This window comes from Sciurus carolinensis, chromosome 7, assembly GCF_902686445.1.
Source record: "Sciurus carolinensis chromosome 7, mSciCar1.2, whole genome shotgun sequence".
Classification (NCBI taxonomy): Eukaryota; Metazoa; Chordata; class Mammalia; order Rodentia; family Sciuridae; genus Sciurus; species Sciurus carolinensis.
Window position 1 is genome coordinate 118,274,723 of NC_062219.1, and position 21,727 is coordinate 118,296,449.

At 38.0% G+C, this 21,727-nt stretch overlaps 1 protein-coding gene across 4 annotated transcripts in view; it reads right to left on the reverse strand.

The window, feature by feature from the left end:
- The window catches only part of C7H6orf89 (chromosome 7 C6orf89 homolog), a 37,200-nt gene extending 15,473 nt beyond the window's left edge, over window positions 1–21,727 (reverse strand). Inside the window, exons 1-4 of one of the 4 annotated variants that reach the window (XM_047558072.1) lie at window positions 21,584–21,662; window positions 13,991–14,073; window positions 8,671–8,878; window positions 8,022–8,235 (exon numbers count right to left, since the gene is read on the reverse strand). In XM_047558072.1, the coding sequence (XP_047414028.1) occupies window positions 8,022–8,235; window positions 8,671–8,859 (403 nt within the window). In that variant the 5' untranslated portion in view covers window positions 8,860–8,878; window positions 13,991–14,073; window positions 21,584–21,662. Of the gene's footprint in view, window positions 1–8,021; window positions 8,236–8,670; window positions 8,879–13,990; window positions 14,074–20,061; window positions 20,082–21,583 lie in introns of those variants that run through there. The other 3 variants (XM_047558073.1, XM_047558070.1, XM_047558071.1) reach the window with 3 other exon arrangements.

Genomic DNA, 21,727 nt, shown 5'->3' on the forward strand with positions numbered 1-21,727 from the left:
GCACATGTATATAAAAATGTGTTTATGAATATCCCAGGTATATTTTTTATGATAGCAAAGCAAAACTTGTTAAATTATGGAACATCCTTAGAATGGAATATAAAATTTCCCCAAATTGTATACTGGGTTAAATAATATCCAAAGTTTATATCCTTTCTGGAACTTCAAAATGTGAACTTACATGGAAATAGGTTCTCTGCAGATGTGATTTTTAGTTAAGATGAGGTCATACTGATGTATATTGGGTACTTAATCCAATCTGAATTATGTCTTTGTTATGGTTTGGATGTGAGGGGTCCTCCAAAAGCTCATTTGTGAGACAATGCAAGGTTTAGAGGACAAATGATTAGATTATGACAGCCTTAACCCAATCAGTGAATTGATCCCCTGATGGGATTAACTGAGTGGTAACTGAAGGCAGGTAGGATGTGGCTGGAGGAGGTGGGTCACTAGGGGCATGTCTTTGGAGTAAATGTTTTGTATCTGGCAAGTGGAGTCTCTCCCTGCTTTCTGATCATCATATGAGCTGATTTTCTCTACCACACTTTTCCACCATGCTGTTCTGCCTCACCTTGAGTCTGAGGAATGGAGCCAGTTATCTATGGAGTGAGACCTCTGAGACTGTGAGCCCTCAAGTAAACTTGCCCTTCACTAATTGTTCTTGTCAGGTCTTGGTCACAGCAGAGAAAAAACTAATTAAAGCAGTCTTTATAAGAAAAGCAGAGGATACACAAAGTTACACACACAGAGGGAAGACAGCCATGTGAAGATAAAAGCAGAGACTGGAGTCATAGCAATCAAGGATTGTTGGCAAAAACCAGGAGCTGGAAGAGCAACCAAAACCTTGATTTCAGACTTCTAGCCTTTAGAACTGAGAGAACAGATTATGTTGTTTTAAGCCACCCAGTCTGTGGTACTTTGGTTTCGTAGCCTAAGAAAGTAATTCCATGTGTCTAGTCAAAAATAACACCTACATAAGATTCTTTATGTGTATGTGAAGCAAAAAAGTATTCGTGTGTGGATATGAGATAGAGAGATTGATAGATTGATTGATAGATAGATAGATAGAGTATATCTATCTATATAGACATGGAAAAATTCAGAAATTCAAACAATTGCTAGTGGTTGATAGGGTAGAGGAATTAGAAAAACAGGGGAGAAATTTCATTAAAAGTATTTTTAAGGCTGGGGCTGTAGCTTAGTGGTAGAGCATGTGCTTAGCATGTGAGAGACCCTGGGTTTCATTCTCAAACCACCCCCAGAAAAGTTTTTTTAAACCCAAACATTATGTGTCTTTGTTTTCTCTGTAGCTCAGTGTTTTATGTATCTTCCAAGTAAAAAATGTCTTTGGAGATCATGAAAACTTAAGCCAAGAATATCAACTTTGAAATGTGGAATTGAGTCACATCAGATGGCAGGCCCCTGGAGAAGCATCTACAGGAGCAGAAGCAGGTGGCCAGGAGAGCAGCCAGCAAAGGAAGAGGGGAAATGAGGGGAAAGGATCACTGCAATGGGGTAGGCTATACCATTCAAATTTTAAGAGCAGCTTTTGCTTTCTCTGTAGCTTTGAGGTCACCAAGGTGGATAAAGAATGTGTTTGTATTTCATGGAAGGGGCATAAGGAATGGGCAGGCAGAGGACTATTTTGGGGTAGGAGGAAGTGTAGCTCCTCCTCCCCTTCCACAGAATCCCCAGCAATAGAGATGTGGCCAGACCTCACTGGGTCTGCGTATCTGCAAACGTTTCATGTGATGTTTTCTCTGCATACGGCAGGAACCATCATGCCACAAGATGAGCAAAACCCCATTCTGGAAACAGTCAAGAGCACACAGACAGACCATCCCATGCCACCCTAGCTTACAACGCTTTTTCAATTTTCTAAGTTGCTTCATGAAATTATGGTATTTGCAGGTAAATGGATGGAACTGGAGAGTACCATGCTAAGTGAAATAAGCCAATCCCAAAAAACCAAATGCTGAATGTTTTCTCTGATAAGGGGATGCTGATCCATAGTGGGATGGGAAGGGAAGAATGAAGGAACTTTGGATGGTACAGAGGGGACTGAGGGGATGGGTGGGGCGGTAGTGATGGGAAGGACAGTAGAGTGAGAAAGACATTATTACCCTGTATACATGTATAAAAAATTTTTTTGAATATTAAAAAAAAAAGTTGCTTCAACTTGCTTCTTTCCAGTTCTCCTGTTTCTTTCTATAGCCCCAAAGAGAAAGGGCAATGGAAGGTACAAAGTAACTACCCATCTTTCTTTCAAAATTTCCTCTGGGTACCAAGGATATGGAAGAAAGGCACAATGCCAATAATAGTTTTACTTCAGAAATGGTCCCATATCAGTTATTTATATGTAAGGGAAAAAAAGCATGGCAGAGAAGAGAAACGCCAGGTACATATAAGAGTTCAAAAAACTCATGACCTGTATTCCAAATTCTCACCATGATTTGGAATTATTTCACTGTTTGGAAGTCAAAAACAACCTCCTAGACCAAATAAATATAGCCTTGACGTCTAGGTGCAGAAACTAACCTCCCACCCTCCTCTACAAGTTGGACCTTCTGCAGAAAAGTGGGTGGGCCAAGATCTGACTGTCAAAAGGCTTTCTGGTGCCTAAGAGTTATTTACAAAGAATACTCATGTAAGGCGGGGGCAGTGGCAACAGGCCTGTAATCCCAGCGGTTTAGGAGGCTGAGGCAGGAGGATCACAAGTTCAAAGCCAGCCTCAGCAAAAAGTGATGCATTAAGCAATTCAGTGAGCCCCCGTCTTTAAATAAAATACAAAATAGGGCTGGGGATGTGGCTCAGTAGTCAAGTGCCCCTACGTTCAATTCCCAGTACAAAAAAAAAAAAAAAAAAAAAAAGAATACTCATGTAGGCTGGTTTCACAGTGGGGAGAGTCCTTTCACACAGATTATTAATCTGGCAAAAAAAAAAAAAAAAAAGATTTCTTTCTGGGACAAAAATCTCCCTCTGGGTAACAAGGATAGGGAAGAAGAAAGAAAGGCATAAAGCTAATACTAGCTCAGCAAGAGAGGGGGTTTATCTCTTGTTCACTGCTCTGTCCAAAGCAAATGCCCCGCATATGGTAGGGTTTTTATAAACAGAAGGAAGCGGGGGCCACTCCTGACTTTTCAGAAACTTTAACAATAGGAATAAGTCCATGGGGAGAAAATAAAATGAGCAGTATGAATTCCCAGAAATCTCAAAATAAGGTTTAAATGCCACAAGTGGTAGCACCCACCTATAATTCCAGCTACTTGGAAGGCTGGGGCAGGAAGATCGTAAATTCAAGGACAGCCTGGTAAATTAGTAAGACCCTGTCTCAAAATAAAACAAAAAGTGCAAGGTTCTGGGTTCGATCCCTAGTATGATTAAAATTTAAAAAAAGGTAATGAATATATCTTCAGGATTTCTTATGCTAGATTTCTTATATTAGAAATATACCCAGGAAAAGCCTGCAAAGTCCAAGGTAAAGTTACCCCAACTAACACTGGTATGTGCTCACTATTTAATCAGGCTACCTTTAAGCTCATGTTGCACAGCACCTTCTGGTGAGGAAGGGGTGAAGCCTTAGTGAAGGTGGCCACTGCCAGGTCTGCTTGGGAGGCAGCACGGCTGGAGCCATTTTAATACACTACAGTGATAGAAAGCCCAAGAAATCATTTGCCAATAGCTTTGCCTGCAGGAAGCAATACATCTGAACTACTCCAAACCACAGAAAGTCCACCTATTTTCACAAGTTCTCACTTGCATGAGAATTTGTCTCCAAAGGTGAGACTTTAGGTATATTAGTTAATTTTGCATGTTTCCAAATCTTTGAAATGGCTAACTATCTTATATGACTGTGGTGAGGCTGAGAAATGAATATAAAATACATGGTACAGTGACTGGTACTGCTTGTCAGAGCTGTTAATACAGAAGATAAGTTTATTTTGCCAACAAAAGAGTAAGGTCTTCCTCGAGGTTCAAGCATTTCATATTTGGAGATTGGCTTGGACCCTCTAAGTTCCTTAGTTCTAGTTGAGGAATGACCTACTACTCCCAAAATTCCATGATGTTGCTGGGCCCACCTCACTTTTTCCTTGGAGGTCTGTGGATACATAAAGTTCCTGTTGCGCACACAGACATACAGTTTTTCACTGCATGTGAGGCTACCCCAGGTCTTCTCAGTATAAATAGATGTTTTAATTTAAAATTGGTCTAAAGTAAACAAAATAATTGGGCCTACCACACTGGAACTTGGCTCAATGAGGGCAGAGATGGCACATAGAGTGGTATCAAATGAAGAGAATGATAGAATAGCATTAAGAAAGTAGTGTTAAGAAACTAGTGCTAGTTTGCCTTTTTTCTTTTCTTTTTGGTACCAGGGATTTAACCCTGGGGAGCTTTACCACTGAGCCACATCCCCAGTCCTTTTTATATTTTATTTAGAGACAGGGTCTCACTAAATTGCTTAGGGCCTCACTAAATTGCTGAGGCTGGTCATGAACTTGGGATCCTCCTTTCTCAGCCTCCTAAGTTTCTGGGATTACAGTTATATGACACCACGTCCAGCTAGTTTGCCCCTTTTAGATGGGTAAGCAAGTTCCTTCATCCCTCCTGGCCTCTTTTATAAAATAAGGGCATATCCTAGACTAATTCTAAAGTTCCTTTTTAACTCTAAGGCTTAATGACTTGAGATGAAGACATAGCCTAGTGGTAAAGCACTTGCTTGCCTAGCACTCAGGAGGCCCTGAGTTCAATCCCCAGTACAGCAAAAAAAAAAAAAAAAAAAAAAGACTCCGATTCAATGGAAATGATGAAAGTCAAGATGATGATGGGCAGAAGCAATATAGTATAAAAATTATGAGTCCAGGAGGAAAAAAAAAAGAACAAAGATGTAAATGTGAAGGGATTATGTATTAATAATAATAAGTGTTAAGTCAAACATTATCCATAACAGTACAGACTGGGAGAATAAACTGGGCTGAAAGCCTAGGAAAAGACTAGCTCAAGAAACTCCTAATGGGTCAATAATTTAAAAGATCATTTATCATTGGAACTGCATTACCAATCAGAAAGAACCTTGTTTCTTCAGGGACTTGAAAGCTGAGAGAGGAAACATTTGGTGACTTGAAAGAGAAAGAGTATAGAATTCCAAAATCAAACTTAAAACTAGACTCCGCAGGCATTCTGTACAGCTATGAACTACTCACCAGAGGTTAAGAACCCAGATGGATGACAGGCTGCTTGGTTCCAAAACATACAAGTCTTAGAACCTTGGGCAAATGACCTAATCTTACTGTTTTCATCTGTAAAATGGGCATAAAATCTGAATCTACCTCATAGTAATGTTGTAAAGATTAAATGAGCCAATATATGGAAATCTTGTTAAACTGGGACTGGTATTTGGTGACTACTAAATACGTAGCAGCTTATTTACTTATTTTCTGCTGCAGAGTATGTTGTTTATACAACTCTCTGCAAAGTCACTTCCTTTTCCTCATCAAGAGGAAGAATGAGGGCTGGGGATATGGCTCAGTTGGTAGAGTGCTTGCCTTGCAAGCATAAGGCCCTGGGTTCAGTCCCCAGCACCGCAAAAAAAAAAAAAAGAGGAAGGAGGGTGGGATTTCCTACCCAAGGCTGAAACCTAGAAAGAGAACCCCACTTCTGTTGCCTTTTTGTTCCCTGGGTGGGGTCAGGAAGAAAAAACAGAGATCAGGAGGAAACCTCTCACCATTGGTTGTGGTGCCTCTAGAACATCAAGTTGCCCTCTATCATTCCCAAGGTACCACTGCAAGGAGCACCAGATGATCTTGGGAGCATCACACTTAAGGAAACAATATGCTTACAGGGTCTCCTTTGGGAAATCTGCCAGAACATTCTCCTACTGCATTTATTTCAAAAGTATTGCAAGTAATCCCAAGCTGAAGATTTTTTTTAAAAACTGGACAATAAGAATTATATTTTTACTTTTCCAGTCCTCTTACAGGCCCAGAGGTTCCTACTTCTCACACCCAATTCTATTTACCTTTCATATCGTTATGCCATTTTACCTTTCCTTCTAAATACTCTGCAAAACACTGTTGTTTTACCTGTTTACAGCTTTGCAGAACTGTCTCCCAGGAAATATGGTGAGTCAGTATCTACACTTCCAAGGAAAGACAGTACTTTTATAGAATCAACAACATTAATGAGCTAAAACCATACACTTCCATGGTCTCTTTACAACTGAACTCCAAGGACTCATTGGATTTCAATCTGCAAGGCAAAATATTAATTTAAAGTGGACTAAATAATTCAGATTTCTAATAAGACAATGAGGTTTCTTAAACTTTTAAACTATAATTCAGAGAAGGAGCAATCATTATCCCTTAATTAATTCTCATTTCTTATCTATGAAGACTTACTCTACAAAGCAGGGAAAAGAAAGTAAATGCCATCAGTCAGGCACTGTTTACTTCATCCCATATGCCAAAGAGCAGAAGCTACCTCTAGGGAGGCTGTGAGGGAAGAGTCAGCAAAGGAGAAAGTTGCGCTAACTGACAAGGTTCTCTGGTTCTTTCCTCCAGATGCCCTGGACCTTCCTGACATATACTAGAAACTTGATTTTTTGAGTTATGTTGATGACATTTCAAAAACAATTTTCCCAATAAATATAAAAAAGTTGTGTCTAGAATTTTAAAACTAAATATGTGAGCTATTGATTTAAAATAAAAAAATAAAAGCCCAAGAAGATGCTTTTTTATCTTACAATGTTCCTTCCTCTGATTTTATACTTTTATTTATTTATTTATTTATTTTTTGTGGTACTGGGGATTGAATTCAGGGGCATTCTACCACTTGGCTACATCCCCAGTCTTTTCTAATTCTGAGACAGGGTCTGGTTGAGTTGCTGAACTTGTGATTCTGAAACTTATGCTCCAAAATCTAAGCCTCCTGAGATGTTGTGATTACAGACGTGCACCAGCACACCCGGCTCCTTCCTCTGATTTTGATTAATTTTAGAATCTTTTCATGACTTCCTCAAGTGTACAAAAATAGCTTTCAAAGGAAACCCAATTCAAGAGATAATTTTTGTGACTGATTAGGTTTTGGTTTAAAGAATCACATTATGATTACAAAGCTTGGCTTAAACTGGTAATTTTTTGTTTCTGAAGTTTCAAAACAGAGTTACACAAAAAATTCTATAATACATTTGTGATATTAATGTACATATTTCCTATATATCCAAATAATATTAAAACAACTAAAAAAGGGTGGGGGGCTGAAGGTATAGCTCAGTGGTAGAGTGCTTGCCTGGTGTGCCCGAGGGTCTGGGTTTGAGCTTCATTACCAAAAAAAAAAAAACAAAAAATCCCAAGATCCCTCTATTCTTTCTCAAAAAGTAAATTTTAAATCTTATCACATGTTCACTATCTCAAAAAGAAACCTCTCAAATGGTCCTGTCAGACTAGGAATTCCAATGCTGTCACTGATGCACTGTTACTAAATTTAAGTGTTTCTTAACTTGATGTGTATCAAAATTGATACACTTGTGAGCACTAAATTAAGTGAATAGTGGGAAAGAGAAAGAACAAGCTAAAAGAGTGACATACGCCTAGATAGAAACCTAGCCCAATAGGTAAGGACTGTTAGAAGGCCTGTTTTAAAAGCAAGCTGAACTCTGACACTTTCAGTAAATTAATAGCTTTATATTAAACATCCACTATGAAGAGGGATCACAGGAGAGAAGGCAGGGAAAAAAATCAGTCAAATCCTTCTTATAAACATTCATTCTCAAGATGTGTGTTCTGGTGAAAACACCACATAAATGTGTTTCTCTGGCAAGTTTCTTAATTTCTCTGAGCCTCATTTTTTCCATCTGTAAAATAGGGATAGTAAAACCCATCCTATAGAGTTTTAGGGGGGACTGAATTAAATAAGACAATATAAGAAAGATGTCGCTCATTAGGTATCAATGATTGTTGCTTCCTTTCCCATCAAATACTATCAGGAAAACTATCTCATAGGTAGTAGATGCAGCATTCTACCTGGGGAGGGTCTGTCTTCATCACCCCCATGCAGAGAAACTCCCTTATTTTCTGGCATATATTTCTTGGTAATGGGTAAGGACATCAGCCGAATGTGATGGATGAGTGAGTGCCAGGTATGAGCTCCAGAAAGCACTGGTTCTGGTGCTAATGGGCTGAAAGGTTGAATCACAAAGTAGGCAGTGAGCAAGATTAATCCCAGAGTTACAAGGACCTACAAGGAAAGATCAGAAAAAGATTAATAATTGTCCCCAAAACAACAAAAACATCTTATGGCCAAGAAAAAACACAGCCCTCTTCTTTTAATTCCAGAAGAACAAATCTGCTTTCAAAAACAAGTCATTTACTTTCACTTCTGAAAGCATTTAAAGTTTGAGAATTAGGGAGGACCCGAAAGCTCACCAAGTTCCTATCATACAATCACAGCTTGTGTTCACCACTAAAAAATACATACAGTTTCATTATAAACATACAGCGTTCATCTATGACAATTAACAACATAGTCAAATTTTCTAGTAACCTAACAACAAGAGCAAAGGGCAATTTATACACAGAAAAACCAAGTGTCAATTGTGGAATAAGTCAACAATATGTGGGACGATGCTGAAGAGTTTGTGCTTGAAGTTATTTCCAAGCAACATGTTTTTACCTTATACACAGCTATAAGGAGAGGATACTGAGGTGGCCCCCTCTGAGGTTCATTCTTTTCCAGCAGCTGTCTGATAAATTTTTCGATTGCCTTCTCTGACATGCCACATTGATGACCTGTCTGTCTCACCAAATCAACAGTCTCTGAAAGTTTGTCATAAATGCTGAGCTCATTAGCAGCAAGATCCATGTCTTCCAATACAAAATCCCTGAGAGATAGAAAATAAATGTAAAATAAAGCTGGCTTTTAAAAGTACTTCCTGCTCAAGGCTACTTCCTTTAGAACAGTGTTTCTTAACCCTCTGAGATAACCAGCTTTATGTCATTCCCAATTCACTACAGATATTTTTATTAAACATAATAAGTATGATGAAACAATGTCAACTTGTCACATGTACAACTTTTTATTTTTTCAATTATTATTATTTTTTTTGGTTTTAAGATGGAATCTCATTTTGTTGTCCAAAATAATCTCAAACTCCTGGAATTGAGCGATCCTCCTGCCTCAGCCTCCCTAGAAGCTGGAACCAGGTACATCACTACATCTGGCTTTTTGCAAGTTTTTAAATGTTACTTAACTATGGCCTAATAACATTCTACACAGAAGCATAACTCTCAAACAATTTCACTAGCTCTCAAACACTTTGAGGAGCACTGGTTTGGAGCATGATACATCCCAATGGAACTCTGAAGCACTAATGACATCCAAAAAGATTTCTGAAACCAATCCCAGAAGATCTCCTACAGGTCATTTACCAAAATACAAATAAATGGAATGTGGACAATGATGTTAATCAGTTACTTCTTTACAGTTATACCAGAAAGATCTTAAAGCAACACTAGAAGAGGCACTGATCTGAAAACAGAGCAAGGGTTTCCAACAGCCAAGTTGTTCACACCTTGCAGTTTCAGTCCTTATGTCTTTCCATAAACACAGTTTTAGACAATGTACAGCATTTTATTTGTACTTTATATACTTAAAGGACCTAATGTCTACACTACTTTCAAATTTTGATCTGTATTCTCATAATTATTTCAAAGCCAGATTGCTCACAGTGACACACAATAAAAGATAAAAACTAAAGTGGCAAAGTAGAGTTCTCTCTGTACCATTTGCAAAGTGAAATTAGATACTTATTATTCCATATACTTCATTCCCAAAGTGCTGATTTTTTTTTAAATGTGGACACAATATCTTTAATTTTATGTGGTGCTGAGGATTGAACCCGGTGCCTCATATGTGCAAGGCAAGCACTCCACCACTGAGCTACAACACCAGCCCTCTCAAAGTGCTTCTAACCTCAAAAGGCTCTGACAGGATACACATGCATTCTTTTGGTAAGATGCTGCCACCTGTAGGGTAGAGGACAACAGTCATGTTGTTCCAGTAGAAAAAAGGAAGCCTGAAACGTCACAAACCTGTACACACATCAGGTATCTTTTCTAGTAGAATGCCTCACAATTTGCTTTAATTTTTTTTCCAGACCATTTATGCCTTCATTTAAAGATTTGGATAAAAGATATTACAGATGCCATTTAATAATGGATGTCTTTGACTAGGCATGGTGATACAAGCCTGTAATCCCAGTTACTCAAGAGGCTGAGGGAGGAAAACTACAAATTTGAGGTTATCCTGGGCAATGTAGTGAGAACTTGCCTCAAAATAAAAAAAAAAATAAGAAGAAGAATGGCTAGGAATGCAGCTCAGCATAAAGCATTTGCCTTAGCATATATGAGGTCCTGGGTTTAATTCCCAGTACCAAAAGAAGAAAAAGTGAATCTTCAACGAATGGTACTGGAACAACTAGACATTCACATGTAAAAGAATGAAGTTAGACCCTATTTTATACCACAAACAAAAATTAACTCAAAGTGGATCAAAGTTCTAAATTTATAATCCTAAACTATAAAACTCCTAGAAAACATAGAGAAAACACTTCATGATATTGAATTAGACATGGGTTTCTTAGATATGATATCAAAAGCATACTAAGCAGCAAAGGAAAAAATAAGTTGGATTTCAATGACAAAAAAAATTTCTCTGTTGCAAATGATAACATCATAGAAGTGAAATAGGGCTTGGGTAAAGCTCAGAGGTAAAGCATGGGTTTATGGTATGTGTGAGGCAATGGGTTCAATTTCCAGCACCATCAAAAGAAAAGAAAATGAGAAGAAGAAAGTGAAATGATAACCACAAAATAGAAAAAAAGTATTTGTAAATCATGTATCTGATAAGAGAATTGTATCCAGAATACATAAGAATTCTTATAAATAACTAATAAAAAGACAAAAAACCTAATAGAAAGAATAGGCAAAGAACAGCAATTTCTCAAAAAAAGATATACTAATGGCCAATAAGTACATGAAGAAATGTTCAACCTCATTAACCACCAAAGAAATGCAGATTGGGCTGGGAGTGTGAGTCAGTGGTAAAGCACTTGCCTAGCACATGCAAGGTCTGGTGTTCCATCTCCAGCACTCGGAAAAAAAAAACCAAAAAAAAAAAAAAAAAAAACCCTGCAGATAAATGCAGACCAAAATCACAATGGGATATCACTCTGGGATGGCTAAGATCAGAAAGTCACATAAGTGTTGGTGAGAACATGGAGCAAACGGAATGCACATCCAAGGCTAGATTACATGCCTGTTAATCTATCATTAGTAGAGCAATTCTGATTTAAATGCTATGGGCAGATATGAACATTTATTAAAAGCTCTCTAATGTGCAGGCCAAGTTAAGACCTAATGAACCAAATGTTTAAAGGCATAAAGGGGACCAAATAGAACAGGTCTTTGAGAGGTGCTCGGCTGGAATAGAAGATACACTGATGTGTGTGTGCGTGCTGAACTGTGACATTTCAGGCCTCCTGTTCTCTGTTGGAGCAACATGATTGTTGCTCTTTAGCCTACAGGTAATGACACTTTCCAAAAGAATACATGTGTACCATGTCAGTGCTTTTGAAGTGAGTGGAACTTTTGCATTAAAAAAAGAAAAAAATAAATAAACCAGTATGCTATTAGGAATGTAAAATGACATAGCTGCTGTAGAAAACAGTTTGGCAGTTCCTCAAAAAGTTAAACACAAGGTTGGGGTTGTGGCTCAATGGTAGAGCACTTGCCTAGCGGGTGTGAGGCACTGGGTTCAATTCTCAGCACGACGTATAAATAATAAATGAATAAACTAAAGGTCTATCAACATCTAAAAAAAAAATTTTTTTAATTGCCTTGACTTTTTTTTTTTTTTTTAAAGTTAAACACAGAATTAACGTGACACCCAGCTGTTCTACTCCCAAGTATATACTGGAGGAAACTGAAACATGCCACACAAACTTGTATGTGTGTGGGGCTGGGGATGTGGTTCAGTGGTAGAGCACTTTCCTAGTGTGCAGGAGGCTTGGGTTCAATCCCCAGCATCATTAAAAAAAAAAAAAAAAAAAAAAAAAAAAACTAGGCACAGTGGAACAGTTCTATAATCCACACCTCTATAATTCCAGCAATTCAAGAGGCTAAGCCAGGAGAATGGCAACTTAGTGAGACCCTGTCTCAAAATAAATAATAATAATAATTATTATTATTATTATAAATAACATTATTTATAATAATAATATTATTATAAATTATTATAAATAAATCTGGGGATGTAGCTCCATGGTGGTAAAGTACCTCTGGGTTAAATCCCCAGTATCCCACCCCACACAAATTCCATGACTGTTAATAGCAACATTATTTCTAAAACAAAAGCAACCCAAATGTCAATGAACTGATGAATGGATAAATGAAATGTGGTATATCCATATAATGGAATATTATGGAAAAATAAAAAGGGATTAAGTACCCATGTATGCAACAACATGGATGAAACTTGAAAACATTATGCTAAATGAAAGAATACAATCACAAAAGATTTATAATTATTGCAAATCAATTATACAATATTATACAATTACAATTATGTTAAAAATAAAAAAGAGGCAATCTATAGAGATAGAAACAGATTAATAATTGCCTAGGGGAAATAGTGGAGAGAACGAGGAGTGACTGGAAATAGGCACAGGGTTTCTTTCCAGAGTGACAAAAATATTCTGAACTTAAATTGCAGTGATGACTACACAACTTTGTGAGTATATTAAAAGGCACTGAATTGTACATTTTGAATGGTTGAACTTTATGGCATATAAATTATATCTCAAAAAAGATGCTTTAAAATGTGTATTTATGGAATTTGAATTTATCCCTGTTGTAGCATTTATAACAGTACTATGTTCTATCCCTTCCATTGTCCAGCCACTAGATTCTAAGGTCTATGAAAACAGGAAAGATCTGGTGTATCCTTACTATGGTACAATGTTTGGCATGTAAAAGGTATTTGCATATACTTGTTGATAAAGATAACAAAAAACTGGGTAGGGGATGGTGAAACTATTACAAAGGATTTAGAAATCCATCTATAAGAGTTTCCCCTGCCCCCCAGTGGAGACTCTCTTAATGCATATGCTTAACAACTGTCAACTTCTTACAACTGTAAACTACTTTGTTAGAAAATCATTTCAGGTCATCCAGTTCAAGTATTTTGATTTCCAGGTTGGGGGAGTACTTTATTTGAGACCATCTAGTCAGCTGTCACCTGAGCCACAACAGAACCTCACATTCTTTTCACTAAGCTATTCTCCATTAGCAGCCAGAAGGGACAGCAAAGCATTAAAAGTCATATTAACACCACCAACAACAAAAACACCCATAAAATAATATATATCCAACTAATAATCAGGAGATCTCTGGGAGATGAAATTATGCTCATTTTTTATGCTTTTTCATGTTTTCCAAACTTTCCTGTATTAATTTTATAATCAAAAAAATCCCACAGTTACTCTTAAGGAACATCTCTGGGCACAAAGTGAGTCAGAGATGTTTGATAACAGATAGTTGTGGGGATATATGGCATTACAAAGATTCCTGCAAAATGAGTAAAGTAATAAATCATTACAATATTTTTCACACCTTGGTTTTGTGACCAGCAATCCCAGAGATGACTTTTTTTTTTTGGTCTAAATTGAAGATTTTTTTTTTTTTTTCAGTGCTAGGGACTGAACCCAGGGTATCACACATGCCAGTCTAGTGCTCCACCATTGAGTCACAACCTAGTGCCAAACTGGAAACATCTTTGACTATCATCCAGAGGAATGCTACTGGCATTTGTTGGATATAATGTTAGTTAAACAACAAAATCTTTTGTTCCTTTAAAAAAAAACAAAATCATGGCTGAGCATCAAGCATGAGAGGTTTGAGAGAAATCAGCTGAGGTTTAATGGAAGTCCATTTACCTCCAAAAAGAAGGTCCAACTCTGGCAGAAGTGAGCTTTGGGAAGTTCAGAAGAGTGAGCTTGACTCTAACAGTGGCTTAAACCTGCAAGGGCACAGGCATGATCACTAGTGGAATTATGAATTCAAGGTATCACGCACCATCCTGGACACACAGTAGTTCTGCCTAAATTGTGGGGGATCCACTTCAAGACCCCCAGTGGATGCCTAAAACCATGGATAGTACCAAACCTTATATATACCATGTTTTTTCCTATGATAATGTTTAACTTACAAATCAAGCACAGTAAGATATTAACAATAACTAATAATAAAATAGAAAATTATAACAATGTAGTGTGATAAAAGTCACATGAATGTGTTCTTCCTCAAAACATCTTATTGTATTATACTCACCCTTCTGGTGATGATGTGAAATGATAAATGTCTACATGATGAGATGAAGTGAGAGGAATGACTCACGCCCTGTAACACAGCATTAGGCTACTATATAAGGCTGCTTGAACACAAGCATTGCCATAGTGCAACAATAGATAACCTATATGGTTACCAAGTGACCAACGGGCAGGTGGTAGGTGGCAGGTAGCATGTAGATACACTAAACAAAGCATGATTTACATTCTGGGCAGGACAGCACAATATTTCATCACATGACTCAGAGCAGCACACAATTTAAAACATATAAACTATTTATTTCTGGGATTTTCCTCTTAATATTTTCAGATTGCAAGTAACTGAACTTGCCAGAACAGGGACCATTGCACTGAACTGCCAGTACCTCTAATAGTAGGACCCAGGCTTTTAAGCCTCTTCCCTACCGATTAAAGGAACACTACTATTTGAGAACAGTAGTTCTTAAGTAGGAGTGATTCTGCTCCTCAGGGGACACTGGGTGATATCTGGAGACATTCTGTCAAAACTGGAGGGGTACTAATCAGTATCCAGTGGGTAAAGACTAACCATCATACCATGCACAGGTCACCCTCCCCAACATAAAGGTGTCCTGCTCAAAACGTTAGAAAAGCTGAGGCTGAAAAATCTTGCTTTCAAAAGGCTTGTGGAAGTCTGGTGATGCAGCTCAGTGGTACAGCACTTGCCTAGCATGCAAAATAAAACAAACAAAAACCAAAGAGACCTGTTGGAGGGAAGCCAGAAAGCTGCTTCACTTCTAAAGGAGTATTTCAGGAATAGAAGGGAACAACCAAACTTTCAATAAGATCTTCCCCACAATTTCTTTTGGGTTCCAGTCTATGAAGAAGGGGCAAATCTAATAGAAAAACTCATAGGACTTAGCAATAAAAAAGTGTTTAAGGCAGAAAACAGGTTAAGAGGTCAAAATGAAAGTAAATTTCACCTTTGCACTGTTTAATAGAGAATTACCTCCTCTACTGATCAATGAATATGTCTGGAACATTTGGGGGAGGGTCTGGAACATTGATCAGTTTTTTGGACAGCTATGCCAGTTAGACAACTCTAAGTTACAATATAGATTGATTTAGTTAAAGCACAGAAGGAGAAACACTACAGGTCAGAAAGTTTTAAAGCCCATATAAATATATTGCAATCTCCAACAATGGGAGTGATAACCAGAGTAATATTAAATTTCTTTTCCCCTACTTGGTTCTTTAGTATTCTACCAACTACACAGCATGGTGTACATTCTTTTTTTAAAAATCTTTTTAAAATTGTTTGTTCTGTTTACTTACTCATGACAGCAGAATGCATTTTAATTCACTGTAAACAAATGGAGTACAACTTTTCATTTCTCTGGTTGTACATGATGTAGAGTCACAAGATATGCATTCTATCATGTTATGAATATATTCCATTCTACTTTTCCCATGATTTCCATTAACTGAAGATACATTCTACTAAAAGGAACAAATATGGATTGAGAAAAATAAGAAAAAAACCACCATATTTAAAGGAAAACTGGTAAAAATTTTAAGTGATTAACATGCTTTAAAGGAGTAATAATTTAAAACAGAACTGAGTGCTTAAAATTTACAATCAAGGTACAATGTGGGTAGGAATGTAAATTGGCACAGTACTATGAAACAGTATGGAAGTTCCTTAAAAAACTAAAAATAGAACTACCATATGATCCAGCAAACCTACTGGTAGGTATGCATCCAAAGGAAATAAAATCTAGATCTCAGAGATATCTATACTCCCATGTTTACTGCAGCATTATTCACACTGGCCAAGACTGGAAGCAATCTAAATGTCCATTAATGCATTAATGAATAAATAAAATGTATGTAAATTCATGAAATACTATTTAGCCTTTTTTGTGTGTGTATGTGGTGCTGGGGATAGAACCCAAAGCCTTGTGTATGTGAGGCACACACTCTACCAACTGAGTTACATCCCCAGACCTTATTTAGCCTTTTAAAAGAAAGAAATGTGGCTACTTGTGACAGCATGGAAGGACCTACAAGACATTGTACTTAGTGAAATAAACTAGGCACAGAACAACAAATACAACATGATACCAACTTATATAAATAATCTAACATAGTTAAACACAGAACCAGAGGGAAACAATGGTTTCCATGACTGGGGACAGGGGAAGCTAAGGAGTACATTAATCAAAGATTACACAGTTTTAGTTATACAAGGTGAATTAGTTCTAGAAATATACTATATAGCACAGAACTCAAGTTAACAAAATTATATTCTTATGCTAACAAGGTAAATCTTAAATGGTCTTATTGTAAATCATAATTATAACTAGGCAGGAGAAAATTTTTGGAGGTGATGGACAGGTTGACGACATAGACCGTGGAGATGGTTTCACTGGTGTATACTTACCTCCAAACTCATTAAGTTATATATATTTAGCATATACAGTTTTCTGTATGTCAACTGTATCTCAATAAAATGGTTTAACATTTTAAAAAATTTATGATCAAAGAAATTCTACTTTCTTAACATATCAATCTAATGACCCCCTTTTGGGGCCAGTGAGACTTGGAGTTTAGTTCTTTCATGTTTTTCTTTTCTTCCTCTTTTTTCCCCCCAATACTGGGGACCAAACTCAGGGGCCCTCTACCACTGAGCAACATCCCCAGTTCTTTTTGTTCTGGGACTCAGTCTTGCTAAGTTGCCCAGCCTGTCTTTGAACTTGTGATTCTCCTATCTCAGTCTCCCAAGTCACTGAGATTGCAGTCCTGCCTCACTACACGCCACTCTTTTTTTTTGCAGTACTAGGAATTGAACCCAGGACCTCATGTATGTTAGGCAAGTGCTCTGCCACTGAGCAACATCACCAATTCTAGGTTTTTTTTTTTTTTTTTTTTTTTTTTTTTTTTTTTGGGAATTGAACCCAGGGCCTTGAGCATGCTAGACAAACACTCTACCAACTGAGCTATATCCCCGGCCCCCCTAGTTGTTTCTTTACTCTGAAAATATGCCCCTTTCTGGTCCAGAGAGAAAACAGCCTTCACATGGACTCATCCTCAATTCTTTATTTCTTCCCAAACTTATTTTGAAAATTTTCAACTTTCTGGGAAAACAGAAATAGTAAAATAAATATCTATCTTTCACTTACATTCATCAGTTTTTAACATTTGTCCATATCTGCTTTCTGTTTTTAACCAGAATTATTTAAAAGTTAATTATTAACACATCATGAAATCACTTCTATATATTTCAGCATGCATCTCCCACTGAGGATATTACTCTATATATCCACTAGCATTATTATCATACCCATTAAAATTAATAAATTCTCTAGTATTACCTAATGCTCTGTCTATAGTCAAATCCTCCCATTGCCTCCCCTGCCCTCAAAGACCTTATAGTTTGTACTTTTTTTTTGGTACCAGGGATTGAACCCACTGAGCCACAACCCCAGCCAGTTTTATACTTTATTTAGAAACTGTCTCTCTGAGTTGCTTAGGGCCTCGCTAAGTTGCTGAGTCTGACTTTGAACTTGTAATCATCCTGCCTCAGTTGTGTGCCACCACACCAGGCCCCCAAACTTTTTTTTTTTAAAGGTTCTTTTTAAAAATATTTATTTAGTTGCCAATGGACCTTTATTTATTTATATGCAGTGCTGAGACTCGAACCATTATCTCACACATGCTAGGCAAGCGCTCTACTACTGACCCATAACCCCAGCACCTCCCCCCAAATCCTTTTTCAATTTTTCATTTTGAGAAAGGTTTTCATTAAGTTACTTAGGACCTGGTAAATTGTTAAAGCTAGTTTTGAACTTGTAATGCTCCTGCCTCAGTTTCTGAAGTTTCTGAGATTACAGGCGTACATCACCTTACCCAGCAACCTTACAGTTTTTTAAAAATCTAAGATCCAGGACTGAAGGTGTAGCTCAGTGGTAGAGCACTTACCTAGCATGTGAGAGGCCTTAGGTTTGATTCTCAGTACTGCAGAAAAAAAAAAATCAATCCAAGATCCAACCTATGATCACATATATCATCTGGTTATTGTGTCTGACCTACTTAATCTAGAATAAATTCCAAAATTTTTTTTCAGTCCTTTATGTTGACATATTTGAAGCAGAAGCTGCCACATTTTTAAACTTATCTCTACCTGCTGCCTTCCTCACTTTTCCAGTTTCTAGTTCCAAACAAACAAACAAACACAAAAATCCTTCCCCCCTCTAGACTTCCAGTACTTTCTTCCACTAAAGAGAGGGATAAAGGACACTTCACTTATTCTCTTGTTACTCAAGTCTCAGTTTTATTAACCTGCTGAAATCACATTTCTGCCCCCCACCCACTCTACTGATACTACTCTAAGGTTGCCAATGGCTTTCTAAATGTCAAGTCCAAAGGACACTTTTCAGTTATTACTTTATATGACCACTCTGCAGCAGCTGTTGTGGTTACCCACTTTCTCCCTCATGAGTTCTAAAAGCTTGGCATAATTCTTGTTCTCTTGCTGAGACTGGTCAGGACACCACCGTTGTCCTTGACTTCTTATTGCCTCTATGGCTTTAATCACTAGCTATTAATGATTTCCAAATCTCTTCCGCACTCCAGAATTCTCTTCTCCAGAGTTCAAGACCCATCTACTTATTTAACTACCTTCCAGCCAGTCTGACCCAAATTTCCCCTAGTTTCCTATATGTAAAGTGTCCATAACTGAACTTATTATATTTCCCCTTCAACACTTTCTTCCCACTATATTCCTTTCCTTAATAGAAACACTAGTCTTCCAAATTAAAAAATTCTCCTCTTTATACTTCATTGTTACCAAACTATCATTAATTCCTCTTGATTCAACACCCTATATAATTTTCATATCATCACCTCCTCTCTAGCTTTACATTAATGGCACAGACCAAGCCCTCAACACCTTTTCTATGGATTATCGTAAAAATAATGTTAATTTCTATACTTCCAGTCCTCCTTTCTAGTCTAGCCTCTTTTCTGTTGCACAATGTTTTTTTTTTTTTTTTTTTAAACACAAACTGGTTCATGTTAAACACTTTCCAGATTCCTTATCTTCTACTCAGGTACAGTTTAGCATGGTGGTTAAGGACACAGGCACTGCAGTTGGAAAATAAAAACTAGATGCAAATGCTAGGTTTTTCCACCTACTGTATAGCCAGGAGACACTACTTACCCTCTTTAAGTCCTAGAGCTTTCATTTATAAAATGGGGATAATTATATCTACCCCACAATGTTAAGACTACAAATGATAACAAATAAAACACCGGTTCCAGACAAACTAAATAATCAGTAATAAATGTTTTAGAATGAAGTCCAAATTACTTTCAATATCCCCTTATGATCTGGTCACTGTCAACCTGCTGAGTCTCATTTCTGTTAATCTTTCCTCATATACTACACTGTCATGCTATTTCCTATTTTTTGCTTTCATAAACAGTTTCCTTTGCCTTAAAAGCCAAGCTACCAGTGCTTTATCCAATAAGTGAACTCCAAGACTCCAACATTAATTTTGCCCTCTGAGCCTTATGCAACTGTCACTTTGGATTTCATCTATTTCCCTGTCTACCTCCCACACTAATTGTGAGTTCCTTGAAAGCAATAATAAATGGTAGAAAACTACAGAAAAACATTAAGTATGGACATTGAAATTCACCTTGGACACTGGAACTCCATCACTGTTGAGCAAATTGATGGAAAGGACCTAAAGAAATCCTTGTGTTCCTAAAGTAGCTGAAAGTTAGCAGTTTGTTTTATATATATATATATATATTTTTTTTTTTTTCTTCTTCTTCTTCTTCTTCTTCTTCTTTTTTAATGCATCAGCCTGATGAGGGTTTAAGTGAGCACAGTAGACATCCTTTTTGTGTTTCACAGTAGCTGTGAAGGGACAGTGATTCAAACTGGATCTTGAACTGAAAAGTTTCAGTTCAAGACAGAAAAGGCTTAACAGGGTAAACAGGGTCTCTTTCTGCTTTCTGCTATGCAAGTTGGGCTATGTGAACTTTCTGTCAAAACTGCAAAGCAACAAAATTGAACTTTTTTTTGTTTTGTACCAAGGATTGAACCCAGGAGCACTTAGCCACTGAGCCACATCCCCAGCCCTTTTTATTTTGTTATTTTGAGACAGGGTTTCATTAAATTCCTGAGGCTGGCTTTTAACTTGCAATTCTTCTGCCTCCACCTCTCGAGCTTCTGGGATTACAAGTGTGCTCCACCACACCTGGTGAACTTAGCATTTTATTTTATTTATTATTTTTTATTGCGGTGCTGGGGATCAAACCCAGGGTCTTGTACTTGCAAGGCAAGCACTCTACCGACTGAGCTATATCCCCAGCCTGCAAGCATTTTATTTTTAAAGGCACATTGTTCCTTAGAGGGAAGTTGTGAGAACTCAAATTCAAATAAATGAACCTATTAAGGGAGAGAGGTTTAGAAAATTCCACCGTGGGAACTACCAAATGAGCAATCACAAAGTTCAGAATAGTAAGAGTATGGGAGCAGCCTCTATTATAAGGTGATTGATGACTACTTTCAAAGAAACATTCTCGAATACCATGCCTATGTGGGCTCTTAGCCCCGAAAACTGTGGCCTTGCGGGGTAAGTCTTAAATACTATGGAACTTAATTTCCTCCTACTAAATGGTGAGTACAAACACCTCGTTTACTCGTGTCAATGCACCAAGACATATTCCTTTGTGAAATCCAACACGCCAAGTTTATCACGTAACAAATCCACGCGTTTTTTTAAAAAGCATTTTCCCCTTCGCAACTATTAGAAAAAGAAGTTTCGCGGGGAACGGGGAAGCTACTTTAAAGATATTGTATACACAGAAACGAGACATCCGTCAAAAGGGCAGTAGAATCTGGACTCGGCTGGCACCGCTCGCCTGCGGCATTCTGTGACGCCTGCGAAGCAAGTCAGACAGGGTCGCCCTCGTTTCACTCTCCTCGGCCGGGTCAAGGAAAGACTGATGTCTTAAGGGAGCCGACCCTGGGGGAACTGCCAGGGAAAGCTGTCAGTCAGCAAAACGCGACTCAAGAAAAGAGATCAACGCTGGGGTGAAAGGTGGCAGCAGCGGCACGGGAGCGGCTGCGCGAGGATGCCAGCCCCTCGCGGCGGCGAGGCTGAAACAGGGCGGCCTCCCCCCTCCCGGCCTCGGGCCCCAGTCACTCACATGCGGGCCCTCGCCCCCTCGGGCTCCTCCCGCCTCGGGGACATCAGCCGCCGGGCGTGGAGGATGGGCCAACTTCCTGCTTCCGGGAGCACAACCCGGAAGCAACTCCCACACCACAGGCGAGGCCGCAAGCCCTAGGGTAGC